This window comes from Sander vitreus, chromosome 8 (assembly GCF_031162955.1).
Source record: "Sander vitreus isolate 19-12246 chromosome 8, sanVit1, whole genome shotgun sequence".
Lineage (NCBI taxonomy): Eukaryota > Metazoa > Chordata > Actinopteri > Perciformes > Percidae > Sander > Sander vitreus.
Genome location: NC_135862.1, coordinates 16,016,501 through 16,030,470, shown reverse-complemented (window position 1 = coordinate 16,030,470; position 13,970 = coordinate 16,016,501). Strand labels below are relative to the sequence as shown.

The 13,970-nt window shown below is 40.6% G+C and overlaps 1 protein-coding gene across 1 annotated transcript; it reads right to left on the bottom strand.

Annotated features, from left to right (window-relative positions):
* Positions 1–1,038: 1,038 nt before the first annotated feature.
* On the bottom strand, positions 1,039–6,979 carry skor1b (SKI family transcriptional corepressor 1b). Its single transcript, XM_078256082.1, has 7 exons — positions 5,255–6,979; positions 4,805–4,895; positions 4,605–4,709; positions 4,422–4,484; positions 3,949–4,023; positions 1,917–1,991; positions 1,039–1,136 (listed from the first exon to the last, which is right to left on the bottom strand). Exons 1-7 carry the CDS (start codon positions 6,977–6,979, stop codon positions 1,039–1,041), a joined length of 2,232 nt encoding a protein of 743 aa, XP_078112208.1.
* Positions 6,980–13,970: the final 6,991 nt, after the last annotated feature.

Here is a 13,970-nt window from a genome sequence, read left to right as displayed (position 1 = left end):
GAAATGGTATTCCAGTGGTAGGCCTAGGCGTTAAAAGGTTTAAGGGATGTCACATTGGGCTCTGGGAACTTGTGTTGGAATATTTCCCATTATGTCTACAGTCTAAACAATCTATCAATTGATCAAATAGGCTACATATTGACAGTGAAAATAACCATTAGTTGCATTTTTTCGTAAGGTGCAACAGAGAGAAAAAGAAGTGTGTTTTTTCATCTTTTTTGGTGCTAATCAAACAGACTAGTGACAGGTGAAAGTTGCGCATTAATTCAAAGGCAGATCAAATTTACTGCTTCTCCTAATGGTCAAATTAAGTTAGGCCAAGCATATTAAACCATCGGAATGGAATTATGCATGATGGCAACACCAAGGGCAAGAATCCACATTTCTTTTAATAAAATGATTTATTCATTAGCGATGAAAACAAATAGGCTACATGAACAAATAGGCTATACTCTTAATATGTTGCTACTTACAAAGTCGTGGATGTACTAATTTAGACTAGCCTACTTACTTTGTTTTGTAAGTCTTCAGAAACAAATAAGCATGGTCTGACCGCTACAAATGGAATAATTATATTGTAGGCCTATTTCAATGCACAAGCTTTTTAAGGTAATTCCAATCATTTGTTTAAAGTGCATAGTATCCAAAAGGAAGCCAGTGGCCTGCAAATAAGAACACAGCAAAAGTAGTAGGCTAATTCACAATACTGAGAGGATGAGGAGCAATGAATTGGCTAGTCAAACCTGCTATTATTGACAATAAAAAAACGAAATAACAACCTACCTATTACTAGATACATACATCGTCATTGCACTTTGCCACAAATAATAAATATTATCAATGGTATCATTTCATTAAAACAAATTACACTGTATGCAAGATGGTTACATAAATGCCGAGGTTTAAGTTCAATTCTTCTTTTCTTTTTTTTATATCCCAAGTAATTACAAGTTATAGTCTTCTTTCAATTTGACCGCTCGGATGTTTTCCATGATTTGACAGAAGCTCTAGATGTGTCCTTTGTTTATATAATCCGATTTAGGGTGGTAGCAGAGGAGGTTTGAAGGAGCATGATCCGCTGCAGTGGCGAGGAGTCAACATCTTACACGAGAAATGGTGTAAAGCGTCATGAGCTCCTATGAAGAAGGAAATGAAACAATCAATAGTGTAGGCCTACGTATGCGGCCATGTGAGGCTAAATCGGCCTTATTGAAAATTATATTAAAGTAGGCCACAACACACAGTAGACGTATTTGCACACGCATGTTGAAGTTGAACACAGTTACAAAATAATAGGGTCAATTGATTAAAGGCATGCTCCAAAAATGCATTAATAGGCTATAGTCTGGATGTATGACAGTTAAGTGTCTGCCCATAAGCCTCTGGGGTGCAGAAATGTAATACACATTATCCTGGCTGCTATTCCACCTGACTTTACAACAATGACTTGTTTTTAATCAACTTCTGCTGCTCGCTAAAGCGTCATGGGAAACGGATAGCCACAACATAAAGACACAAGATGCACACTGAGCACAGTTTTCAATTTAAATCTCGGTAAAAACGTTAGGCCTATGTTTAGACCTAGGCTATTTGTAATTTCCACAAGGTTATAATTAGGCTATAGGCTATGTCTGTATTTGATTACTATGGGGATTTTAAAAATGTATCACAAGGGAATTGTGAGAAAACTCAGGAAGTGTGTCCCACATAAGTGCAAGTGATTCGCGTGAATTTAACAGTGTAGCTTACTTGCTTGCGTATCATAACAGTAAACGAAAGCCTCCAGACAGCCCACGCAAATCATTGATATCGTGTATGCACAGAGCATTATAGGCTGTCATCAATCACGTCGGCAAACATGTCCTATCTGTGAATCCACGCTGCTGTATCCGCTCCTTCTTCCTGATTTTTCTCACCTCTGACGATGTGAAGCTGCTGAACCATCTCCTCTCTGTAGGAAAGTTCCCTTTTCATTTGATCCTGAAAATTATCTGAGGAACAAATGGCAGACATGTATTTCAGTGATGAGGTGGGCCTTCATTTAAAAAATTAAACAAAAAAAAAATAACAATAAACCACAACCATCAATAAAAACCTCATTTTACACACATACAATTGTAGGATTTAGCCAGATTGGACCCCTAGGCTGCTGTATTAGGCCTATTTGTAATTTGTAAACGTTTGTTGTTTTGACATTTGTGATAGTTGGGTTAGTTGGATGAAGTCTTCGCTATAAATGATTGGTTTTAGGAGATTGATAACTTTGATAACACTTTAATGCAATGAAGTGGTCTATGCAGCCCGGACCTTCCCCAGGCTCTGGAGGGCGCTGTTCTCAAGATAAAGCGACAAACCAGCTACATGTGCAGGGCTCCCATTGTGCAAATAGATGTCATGATAAAATACTTACACTTATGTTTTATAGTGGAGATAAGAAATGTGCATTGATAAAAAATATTCACACTTGGATGTGGAAAATGTGGATTAAAAAGTGTAAAAGTGTAAAAAAGTGTAAATGGAAAACCAGTTTGCAAAAGTAGGCTACTCTAATCCCCTTTAGTTTAAGATACCTAAATTAAATCTAAAAATGTCATTTGTAAGGACCTGTTTAGACATTTGTGTTGATGGAATTAACATGCTTTTGTCAGTATTTTAATTGTCTTGTTTGCACACTAAGATTAGACTTGATCATATGACAAGCCACCTTAATGGCAATAAAGACTGGGAGAAAAATGTGGAGTAAATGTATAATGGAGGGATTTGCACCAAGAGTCCAATGCTACAGATTAACCAGTTGTGCTGTTTTATAACATATTATGCTTTGTGTTCATCAAATTCCCAATAGCTAGATCCAAATACTACCAATGAATGCATAAAGAAATTGTTTGTGTGTGTATTCAAGTCCACCACATAGCTCAAAATTAAGCTTTATGTAAAACGCATCGCTGGGACCTGACAGCAGATTTGTTAGCAAGTGATGGAACCATATAATATCTAGAACCTCAAAATACAACTTGAAAAGTATTAGGTGAATTTATGGAGAATCAAATTTACATTGTTTTTATAGTTATAGTTCATTTCTAAGACATCCTTCTTACGTTGACACATGTGATGCTGCACAAATATCATTTCAAACAATATGTTTTAAGGTAAAATTATCAGTATCTTGAATATTGTAGTATAGTGTTAATTTACACCCAAACAGGTGAAGACTGATCTGGATTATATGCGCTGGTCTAGTAATGTAACCATTTTAATAAAAAACGTTTTAATACCTTTGTACAACATGACAGAGTCCCTTCTATCCCTTTTCTGTAGATCTGAGGTTTTGCACAATTTTTTTTAATAAGCTCATAGGCTGTGTATATAAATGCAGATGTTCTAAATGTATGCACATTTATTTTCCACATTTTTCATTGTGTTGCCATTCAAAATATTAAAAATTCTGATATTTAAATTCTCGTCAGCTACATAAACTTGTTTCATATTAACCTTTTTATTTCTGTATGTCCATATCTATTTAAAACTATGAATTATTATTATTCTATTTGTGCACTGTATCAGTGACTCTGCAAATTACATTGAGCCCCAACATATCTGCACTTTCTTTCCCAGAGAGAACTATTTTCTAAGGATGCATGGGTGTTTTTGAACAGAAAGCTAAAATCATAATCCTCTCAAATCATTGTTAATGGGGGGTTTGAAAGCATCTCTTCAGGGGGAGTGTGCCCCTGAACCACTTAGAACATTTGGAAGAACGATGCCCTTTAACAGACGTTTGCTCCGCAGAGAAGAGCACATGCATGCCACTGTTGAGGTGAATTTGGTCATGGCATCATATTTCTGCCTGAATCACAAACATGACAGAAGAGCAACACATAACATGCACCAGAAAGACTTTTAAAAGCCAAAATAGTGGGAAAAGCACTGTTACAGAATTTAGCTTACCTTTCAAGTTTTGAAATTCACGTTCCAGCTTTTTCCTCAGCTCAACTTGCTCTAACAGCTGCTTCTGTAGTTCCTCTAAAAAGCAGACACAAATAGAGGACGTTGGAGGTGGAAAGGTACAACAGGCTTTTGCATCATCTTCCTTCTAGGACAGTTTTCTATTTTTAATGACAGTGATGAGGACACCATCATCATTTACACTGACTATTCAGAGCAGGTCTTCCTGGGCCTGCAGTAAAAAAGAACTTCCCTTGTTATGTGTTTTTAGGACAAATGTCAAAGAATCTGCCTCCAGGCAAAAACAGAGAAAAAGAAAATTAAAAGATTTGTCCGCTTTTCTTTAAATTTAGTAAAAAAAAAATAATGTTAATAATTATATAGTCTTAATACATAATAATAATAATAATAATAATGTTTTTGGAAGAGGTTGTTATCTGTTAATCATTGTATCTAACAGTAAGACATCGTCTTACCTTTTGCCAGACATTCTATCATGGATCTTTGGGTTGGCAGAGCTCTGGCTGGCGCGTCCTCGCCTGAATACACAGAAAATAAATGATATTCCTTATATCTGCCAAAAACGTAGAGCCCTATCTTTTAAAACTTAGAGCTTATAACAGAGAAAAATCCTATAAGCTGACCTCGATGTAACTTACCCTCATCCGGCTCTCGCTGGCTCTCCTCGCTGCTTTGTTCATTAAAAGATTTCGTTTCGATCTCCTCCACTGTGGAAGACGGCTCTTCTTTACTTCCACTCTCATCTTAAGAGAAAATAAATCGATGTAATTTTGAGCCCCTTTTCTTTTTTTGTTTTACAGCGAAATGTTTTTACAAAAGCAGAAAAAAAATGTCTAACCATTTGTTGTAACTCCAGTCTTGTAATTCGCAGGTCTGAACTGATACGGACTGCTCCTTTGTTGCAGCTCACCCCTCTCTGGTGTGTATACCTAAAGAAGACAGAATCACCACTTCTTTGAGCTCTTAAAATTACAAGAGGTTTTGCAAAAATAATTATAATTATTTAAAATAAAATCTAAAATTAATAATTAAAACTATACTCTAGGTTGAAGTGTATATATTTTTATTTAAAGAAGTGATTTATGTTTTTTTTTCTAAATGTTGTGGACATGCTGTTTATTGCTGCTGTTACATTGTTTAAACATAAAAGACATTTACCCACAAGAACACAGATATGTATCTTCTTAAATACACACAAGCCAAGGAAAGAAACCAACTTGCAAAACACTTTAGAGAAATGTTACATCTTGTATTTATCGCCAGTGTTTCTCAGTCATAAGTCACTCACTTCAGTAAAAGACGCAGCTATGTGGGTCTCTGATAACTGCTTGTTCTGCAGTTCTCTGTCAGAGGACTGGGACACGTGTAGGCTCCTTTTCTGGGAATCAACCAGACTGCTCTCCTGCAGGCTCTTGGAGTCTGAGTCGTTTGGTGAAACACTGTGAGCCAAGCCGGGAGGAGTCCGAGGACACACCGAGGACAGAGGCCTGGAGTCCTCCTCCTCCTCTGGTGTTTTATTTGTCTCCACATCCACATCCGGCTCGCCCTCACTGTCCACGCAGGGGGACATGGACCGGTAGCTTGAGCTCTCACTTAAAAAATCGGGCGATAAATAGCCGGTGCGACACCCGTTGTAAGCGCCCCTGTTGCCGTACAGCTTGGCGATGCAGTCTGCGTCTTTAATAACGGGTCTGAACGCGGAGACGTAGCTGATTTTCCGGGACGCGAGGGTCATCCCCTCCAGCGGCCTCGCCTCGTCACCTGACTTGTCATCTTCATTACGAGTAGACTGAGTGCTGGAGCACCGGTCGTTTTCAACCATGCTGTCTTTTGACGTGTTGGTGCTCCGGTCGCTGTGCTCAGATATGTCCATGTCAGTCTGCCTAGGAGGACACAGCAGCTCTGGTGGGGGTTTGTGCTGAGTCTGGGGGTACGGAGGCATGGGCAGCGCGCCCGCCGCGGGCCAGAACATGGGGAAGGAGTGATAGGCGCTGTCCTTGGTACCAGGCCACAGGACACCCGGGAGGCCTGCTTTGCTTTGCTCTCCCAGCATACTGTCGTCTTTCTTCTGGCACAGGCCGAAAGCTGGGAACCCGTACGGATGAGGGAAGAGCGGTGGTGGGATCTTTTGCAGCATCCCAAAGCCTTTACTGGGCACGGGGATGACCGGGTAACTTCGTGTGCTCGTCATGCCGCCCCGGTTGTCCTCGCAGTTGAGGATTTTTGCAGGTATCTCGGGTGAGTCTCGGGGACGGTTGTGTCCATGTGATTTCAAGTTAGAGCCGGAGTCTGACCCGCTGCCTGGCAGCGTCCTCTTGCGACTGCCCCCATTGAACATGGCCTTCACGTCTTCCCATGCATGTAGTACATCTGTCTGGCTGCCTTTATCTGATAATTTAAGATGCCGCCTCCAAGAATTAAAATTAGCTGCATCTGGCTGCGTGTACTTGGACTCTGGCGTGCGATGCGAATGAAATATGAATTTATTTGGAGAAAAATACATGTTGCAATAGGAGCACTTGATGCACTTGGCCCTGGAGCTGTTGTATCTGGCCGGAATGAAGTTGCCTCGACTCCCCCAGGCACATTCGTGGGAAACATCAAAGGCAAAATTTTCTGGAAGTTTAGGCGGAGCATGAGCTCCTAGGAATGACTTGCAAAGTCTCTCGGCCTCGCGTTTAGTGATCATCCCGCAGCGCCTGGAGGAGATTGGCATTGCACCGGCTCTCCGCAGGATCTCCAGCTGGACAGGAGTGCACTGGACGCAGGTGATCCCCAACGCCACACGCCGGTTGTGTATCTCGTTATAGCTGTAAGTCTTCAACAGTGTGTTAGATATCTGTGCAAGGCAAAGTCTCTCCTGGCCATCTATCACCAAAGACACGATCGGTATTCCGTACAGCACCGTCTCTCCGACCTGGTTGGGCTTCAGGTTCTTGGCGCTCGGGTAGGAAAGTTCTTGTTTGGAGCTTGGCGAAGAGCTGGAGTCTCGTCCCGCAGGTATGGAGTCCATCCTTGGAGGTCTGGAAGCTGCAGAGACGACGTTTGACATGAATATGTAATCTTTTGTCAAAGTAATAACCGCCTCAATAACTCTTTAATGGAGCCTTTTAATTCATTGTCCCATAGCAAGTAGCCTACTAAACACAAAAACAGAGTGGACAAGATCAGACCTTCCTTTTAATAAAGTTGCATGGAGGCATTTTTTTATTTTTAGACTGATCCTTAAGAATAAAAGGAACCCCTTATTAAGCAATATGTCTGTGACATCTTGATGAGCACATTATATATTCCTTCCTTCCATTTGCCTGCAACTTCAGCCTTTTTTCACTGTTAACAGGTTTAAATTCGGAATAATTGCATGTTATAGGCTAATTTAAACAGAATGGGCGTAGAAACTTTTGTTATAGGCTATAGGCTATGGACTGAAGTCATGACACAAACAGAGTGCACTGTCGAAATCAGTTTCCCAAACTCACCTTTAATGTTCGCGCAGCTCCCCTTCGTCGTGAATGAGAAAGCTGTGATCAAGTGAAAGTCGGAGCGATGAGAAGTCTATAGTCTGTGCTTTAGGAGTGGGACGCAGTTGTCCGTGCAGCACCGCCTCCCTCCTGCTCACTGTTCTCCTCTCTCTCTCTCTCTCTCTCTCTCTCTCTCTCTCTCTCTCTCTCTCTCTCCGCTCCGCTGTAGCTGTGTGCGGATGGTTTGTGTTGCGATAGCAGCACTAGCAGCAGCAGCAGCAGTGCCCACATGGCAGGCAGACTGTAGTACAGCCCCCTCTACGACACACAGCAATCAAGTGACGGTAAAACTTATGGCCAGGCACTCCCACTCTCACAGACAGTCTGCATTAACTATGGATTCATGACCAATGAAGACGGTCTGGTTTGAGTGTTTGGTCTTATAGCAGCCTGCAGGTCTACACATATGGATAAAGTGTTGTCTATACAATTATCAAATCGAAAAACTCTAACTAAATGTGCTGTTTAATACATTCTAAATAAAAAAAAAGAAAACATCCACATTAATCTTTTATTGTGTTGACCATAATGCATTTAATTAATTCTTTTGCACTTTCCTGTTGAATAAACCCCACAATGTGTCAATAACATATGCACGGAGGAGGCTGCAATGGGAGTTGGCATTCCGCTAAAAACAGCAGGGACCCACCGACACATTGTTGTGTGCATGCAGTCAGGGCCCGCTGATGAATACGGCGTGCAGGCCTTCAACATGTGCGGGGTTCCCACGGATTCATCGTTTACAAGCTACACCTCGCCTACATGCGTTTTGACAATAACCAGCTGCTCTAAAGGTCACTCTCTGTGATCTGCGCTTCGTTTTTTTTGTTTTTGTTTTTTTTTCTCAAAGCTGAAAGAAAAAAGATCAGACAGAGGAACAATGCGGGCAGCCTTGCGCCATAAGCGACGGGCGTTTAACTTTTTAAAGTCAATACAGCTTCGGGTGAATTCTCATCTGGCAGCACGCGCAGCGCCAAGCACTGATGTAATATTGATGAAGGAAACAGGACACGTCCCTGTTGGTGCTATTCACTTCAGACAGAGCTGACCAGCAATAATGATAATTTGTCCATAATTATTCACTAATTTTAAGAGAGGAAGATGTAGCCTTGTTACTTTTAATTACATAGGCTATATTTGGGGAGTCATTTCGAAAGAATAATAGGCTAATAATAATAATAATAATAATAATAATAATAATAATAATATGGCTGGTCTATTAAAACAATAATTTCATCATAAAACAGTTACCAAATGCTAATTAACAATATCACTGTTTTTAGTTATTAACCTACATTTTTGTCACATCGTTAAAAATGTCTGAAATGTAATTTGTGTCTTCAGCTGGAGAAGAAAAAAAAAGAAAAAATCATTTTAGAATCGCTAATCTATTGGCCTTGGGGATTAAATACATTTTATAACTGAGAAACATGCAGTATAAATCTTATTTTAAAATGCAGTTTGTTTAAAAGAAAAAGTCCATACAAATGAACAGACGATTGTCCAACTTGAGGCGTCTCCTCAAGCATCTCCTCCATCTGCTTATCTATCGATTATTGAACGGGTATGGCCTGTTAAACATCGACTGTCATCAACACAAACATCTTAATTAAAAGTCATTGTTGGTATCTGATAAATTCATAGCTCTATTGATCGTGTAAACAAGTTCAGTTGGAATGAAATGACCCAAAATGCCTGTTAACTCAACTAAAGTGACTGCGAATAAACCCTTAAAATTCCGATTATGAAATCCATATTTTCAAACTAAATGTAACATTCAGACTCATTCATTGTAGGAAGTTGTGTAATATGAGTGCCTATGCGAGGAAATGAGAAAAGTAACCCAAAAGTCAGTAAGGTCATTATCAGGCTCATGCTTCTTCTACCTTTTTGTGCAAGAGAGAACAGCTCATTTAAAAGTGTGTCTGCATTAATCACAGTGCTGCATCAAAGTATGATAATCACCTGAATACTCTATTAAAATAAAAGTGCCAGCCCAGGGGAAATCTTACCTTACTCTTTAATTGTTTTGAGGCTTTGATAGGCTTTTTAATCTAAGATTAATTTATGCATTCTTAAATAACTCTACATATGATTAATATGCTTGAAAATTAAAAGGAGACTGAAGCAATTATAACAAGTGGTTGGTCATCACCTCATTAGATGGTAGAAAGATGTGTGTGTGTGTGTGTGTGTGTGTGTGTGTGTGTTTGTGTGTGTGTGTTTGCCTGATTGGGTATCACAAAAATTAACAGTGGAAGTGTAAGAGCAGAGCAAAGTGAGACTGTTGGGAGAGCTGCTGGCTAATTATTCTGGATCTTTTTTAATATGCTGGTTGAGTCACAGTAATTTATTAGAAACTTGATATGATACATGACTTATTTTAACTGACTTATTGTCAGTTATAGCAGCATAGATCCTAATCAAGATCAACTCAGACTGTTCAAATCATTCACCGTGGACCACAGTGTTGATCCTGACTGGATTCTTAGCTGCAAAGATAACAAAAGAGAAAGATCAGCTGTTTGAGAGGCCACCGGAGAGACGCAGTGAAAACAGTGAGACTTGCTAAATGGTTGCTAATGTGTAAACAAGACATCACTCCTCTCTTGCTCTGATGTTTATTTGTCTCCTAAAAGCCCACCCCTGGGTCCTGACCCCCACATCCTCCACCGCTAAACGGAACATTTCTTCTCGCAGGAGGTGGTGTGCAATATATATGCGTGTGTGTTTGTGTGTGTGTGTGAGTGAGGGGGGGAGGGGGGGGAGTTCATCACTGCATCAAATGAGGCTGAGCGCAGGGACCCTTTTGTCACAGACAGGGACTCATCTGCCAATGGTGAGCTGTGAGGTCCTAGGGGAAGGCAGGAACAAAGGTGCTAAAAGGCTGTGTGACAATGAGGGTGCTCCGAGGAGAGCCTTCAAGTGTGGGACGCAGGCTGCACGGGACAAGCTGTGCCAATCACTCCGCAATTACTTTTTTGTGTCAATCCAGAGGCCTTGTGTGGGCATTCATGAAGAGACGCAAGGACACGAGCAGCCACTCTCTTTGCTGCTTACATAGAGCTGACCCTAAGCTCATCGTGGCATACATGTAAATCACCTGCTCTTCTGTGGATTTGATTGTGGAAAACCTGACAAGAAAACCTCTCCTCAGGTTTTCATTCAGACTCTTTTCACTGTGTGCTCCATACCCATCAGAGAAGAAGATGAAATTTGACACTAAAAAGATTCAAAGATTTATCTGGCACATATACAAGTAATTTGTGTAATGAAATGCAATGTGGCATACTCCTAAAATATTCTGAAAAATAGAATTAGAGAAAAGAAATATAAAGGATACAAATTCCAGATAACATTTAAAAAAAATATTAATTGTCACAAGTTCAAATATGTAATGGGCAGGGGAATGTAAAGGATGCGCAGAAAATAAGGCCAAGGATATTTTTTTCTTTCTCTCTCTGTCTTGAAAAAAGAAAACATAAAATTGTTGAAAAACTATTTAACCTTAATCTGAGATCTGGTATATTATGTCATGTTTACCACTAGGCCATGGCGATATGGCCTAAATAATAATATTTCCCTGGCATTACATATATGTCACAATATGAAGAAAATTATACATAAGACATAATCTAATGTTTTAAATGCAGTGAACTTTGTTTCACACTGCATTAGATCAGACCAAACTCTTCACACAATAAAAACTAATTTTGTCAAGTAGTTGACAAAAAAATCTCCCCACAAGGTCCACAGTGAAGACATTTGATTAGTTTTTAATTTCCTTGGTATTATTAATAAGGACATGAAACAAGATATGATATTGACTTATCATTTAGCCATATCTACAACAAAAAGCACAAATACGACAGCACAGAGGCCTCGCTACTGCTAATTAAGTGACAACTCTTATCCTTAATTGTCATTATACTGACTACCTCACTATATTTATTTCAAGAGTTTAAGTTTTGTATATCAACAATGTATGCTACAGTGTAATAAAGAAAGATGTAGGAATTTGTATATCCAACCCCAAGCAGTTTCAATGGTGTAATGAGAAGTCAAGTGAGAATGGGAATTATCGTAATGATAACAAAGGTCTATGCACCATAGCCTGGGGCTATATTGTAGGGCATTACCATAAAGATGCGATGTGCTTGTATTGCAGGGTTTTTGTGAGGGAGCAGGCCAAAGAGATAATAACTATTAGTAGATGACAGTGCTTTGTGGGATTCCAGCTGTGGAGCCCAAATTTCCATACAGATAGAATGGCTCTGGGTGGATGATGTGCGTGTGTGGGGGAAGGGCTGGGTGACTCACTGGACACACACACACAGAGCAAGTGGCAAATCTCAGTGTTGGACTCAGTCCTGGTGTCCCCAGTTACACTTTGGGGTGAGGTGAGAGCCTCCGGTTTGAACACTCTGCAGGTCTCTGTGGAGGAACTGTCCGGAGTACTGAAACAAGCTGTTGCTCTGCTGACAGCTTTCAAAGTCGGGAAGTGCAAATAGCTGTGAACAGAGGACCAGAGATTTCCATCAAGATCACATGCAGGTGAGAGGGTGTGCAACATAGTTGTCAGCACCAGGGATTGGGGGAAACCTTGTCTCACAAACAAGTAAAAGCTCTTGTCCAAAAAAACCGGCCCTTTCAAGGTTACTAACATTCAAAAGTGTACACATTCCAGAAATACAAGGTGCACCAACATGTATGGGAGTAAAGATTAACTGTTTAAAGGAATAGCTCGACATTTCATATCAGCTTTCTCACAGAGTTAGATGAGAATATTGATACCACTCTCATGTCTATGTGCACTTTAAATATGAAGCTACAGCCAGCAGCCTAAGGATATTTCCCTTTTGCTGTACAGTTTTATCAATGTTTCAAGTACATGTTCCTTCATTCATTCATCTTAGCTACAAGAAGACAAGTTAACAAGGCAAACACTAGTCTCGCATTGCCAGACTCTCCTCCACAGCGCTGCGGAGGAGGGTCTGGCTAGTCCACACAGCATTCCGGGATGGGAGAAAAACATGCTCTGGTTTATTGGCATTTCTTTAAACCAATCACAATCGTCTTGGGCGGTGCTAAGCACCGAGCAGAGCCATGGTGCCGCTGCAAAATAACCTTGGGAATGAACTTGTTTGGGTGGAATGTGTACGTTCAAAAGTAGTTTTAGTCGTGCAACAGAACACTCAGATTTGACAGATAGTCTAGCTAGCTGTCTGGATTTACCCTGCAGAGATCTGAGGAGCAGTTAACAATAGTCCTCATAAATCGACCAGAGTTTAAAATTACAACACAAAGAAAGCGGAAGGAAACTGACATCTGAAAACGGAACTTCCGAAAAGAGTGACATCTGGCGGAATTTCCGGCAGAACGAGAGCAACCCCGGAAGTGGAACGTCGTGGATACACTGTAAACTAGGCAACCACAAACAAACTTATCGTTCAATGTCTTCATCAGTGAGCTGATCTGACCTTGCAGGTTGTAGTGGTCCGTTGAGAACCAGGTGGAAACAGCTAGCCTGGCTATCATATGCCTTCCAGCACCTTGTTTGATTGTCCCGTACAAAGACTAAAGTGTAAAAATGACACATTGTGGTTTTCACAAGGAGTCACAAGTCACACCAGGAAGTCACTGCACCCGGCCAAGAATTAGTCAGCAAATAACCCCCCAAAGTGCTGCAGGTGGATTTTATTACCTTTGAACAGAGCTCGTCATGCTAAGCTAAGCGTATCCTGGCTCTAGCTGCATATCTAAAGGACAGACATGAAGGTGGTATCGCTCTTCTAAGATAACTCAACAAGAAAGCAAATGTTTCCCAAAATGTCAAACTATTCATTTGAAGGGTCAAAACTGGAACTGGTTTTACATAGTAATTAATGAAACTGGTGTTCCCTCTATGTAAACTTGAACAGCAGTTTGTAATAGTGTGTCATTATGACCCAGAAAGGACACGCAGATGAGAGGATTCAGGGCTGAGTGAGACAGAAAAAGTGTGAGATTAGAAGGTAACTGTGATGAATTATCTATGGGAGGAGGTTAGGTTAATAATAGCAGATGTGGTGGTGGAGAATTAAAGTATGCTGTCTCCTGAGTTCCAGTCAATCCACTGGTGTAAATAAATCCACAAACATCTGTAAACAATGGTGCACATGTTTTCTATTAAACAAACACAGCTGTTTAAAACAGGGCCCCGGAGATCGAACAGGTAAGAGGGCCGGGATCCCGGGACTGAGCAGCTTTTTTGGTCGACTTCCAGTCCCAGACATGCTGTGTGCATTTATGTAAGGGCAAGGCTAACAGAGAGGAGACAAAGATAGTGAGAGCAGAGAGCGTGAGGAAACCAATCACCCTGTAATTATCCCCCTGGTGTGTGAACTGCCCAACTCTCCGTCCTTGATAGATTCACCTGACCCAATAACACAACACATAGCCACAATGGACTGGAGGCGGGATAAAGACAACACCATAGATCAG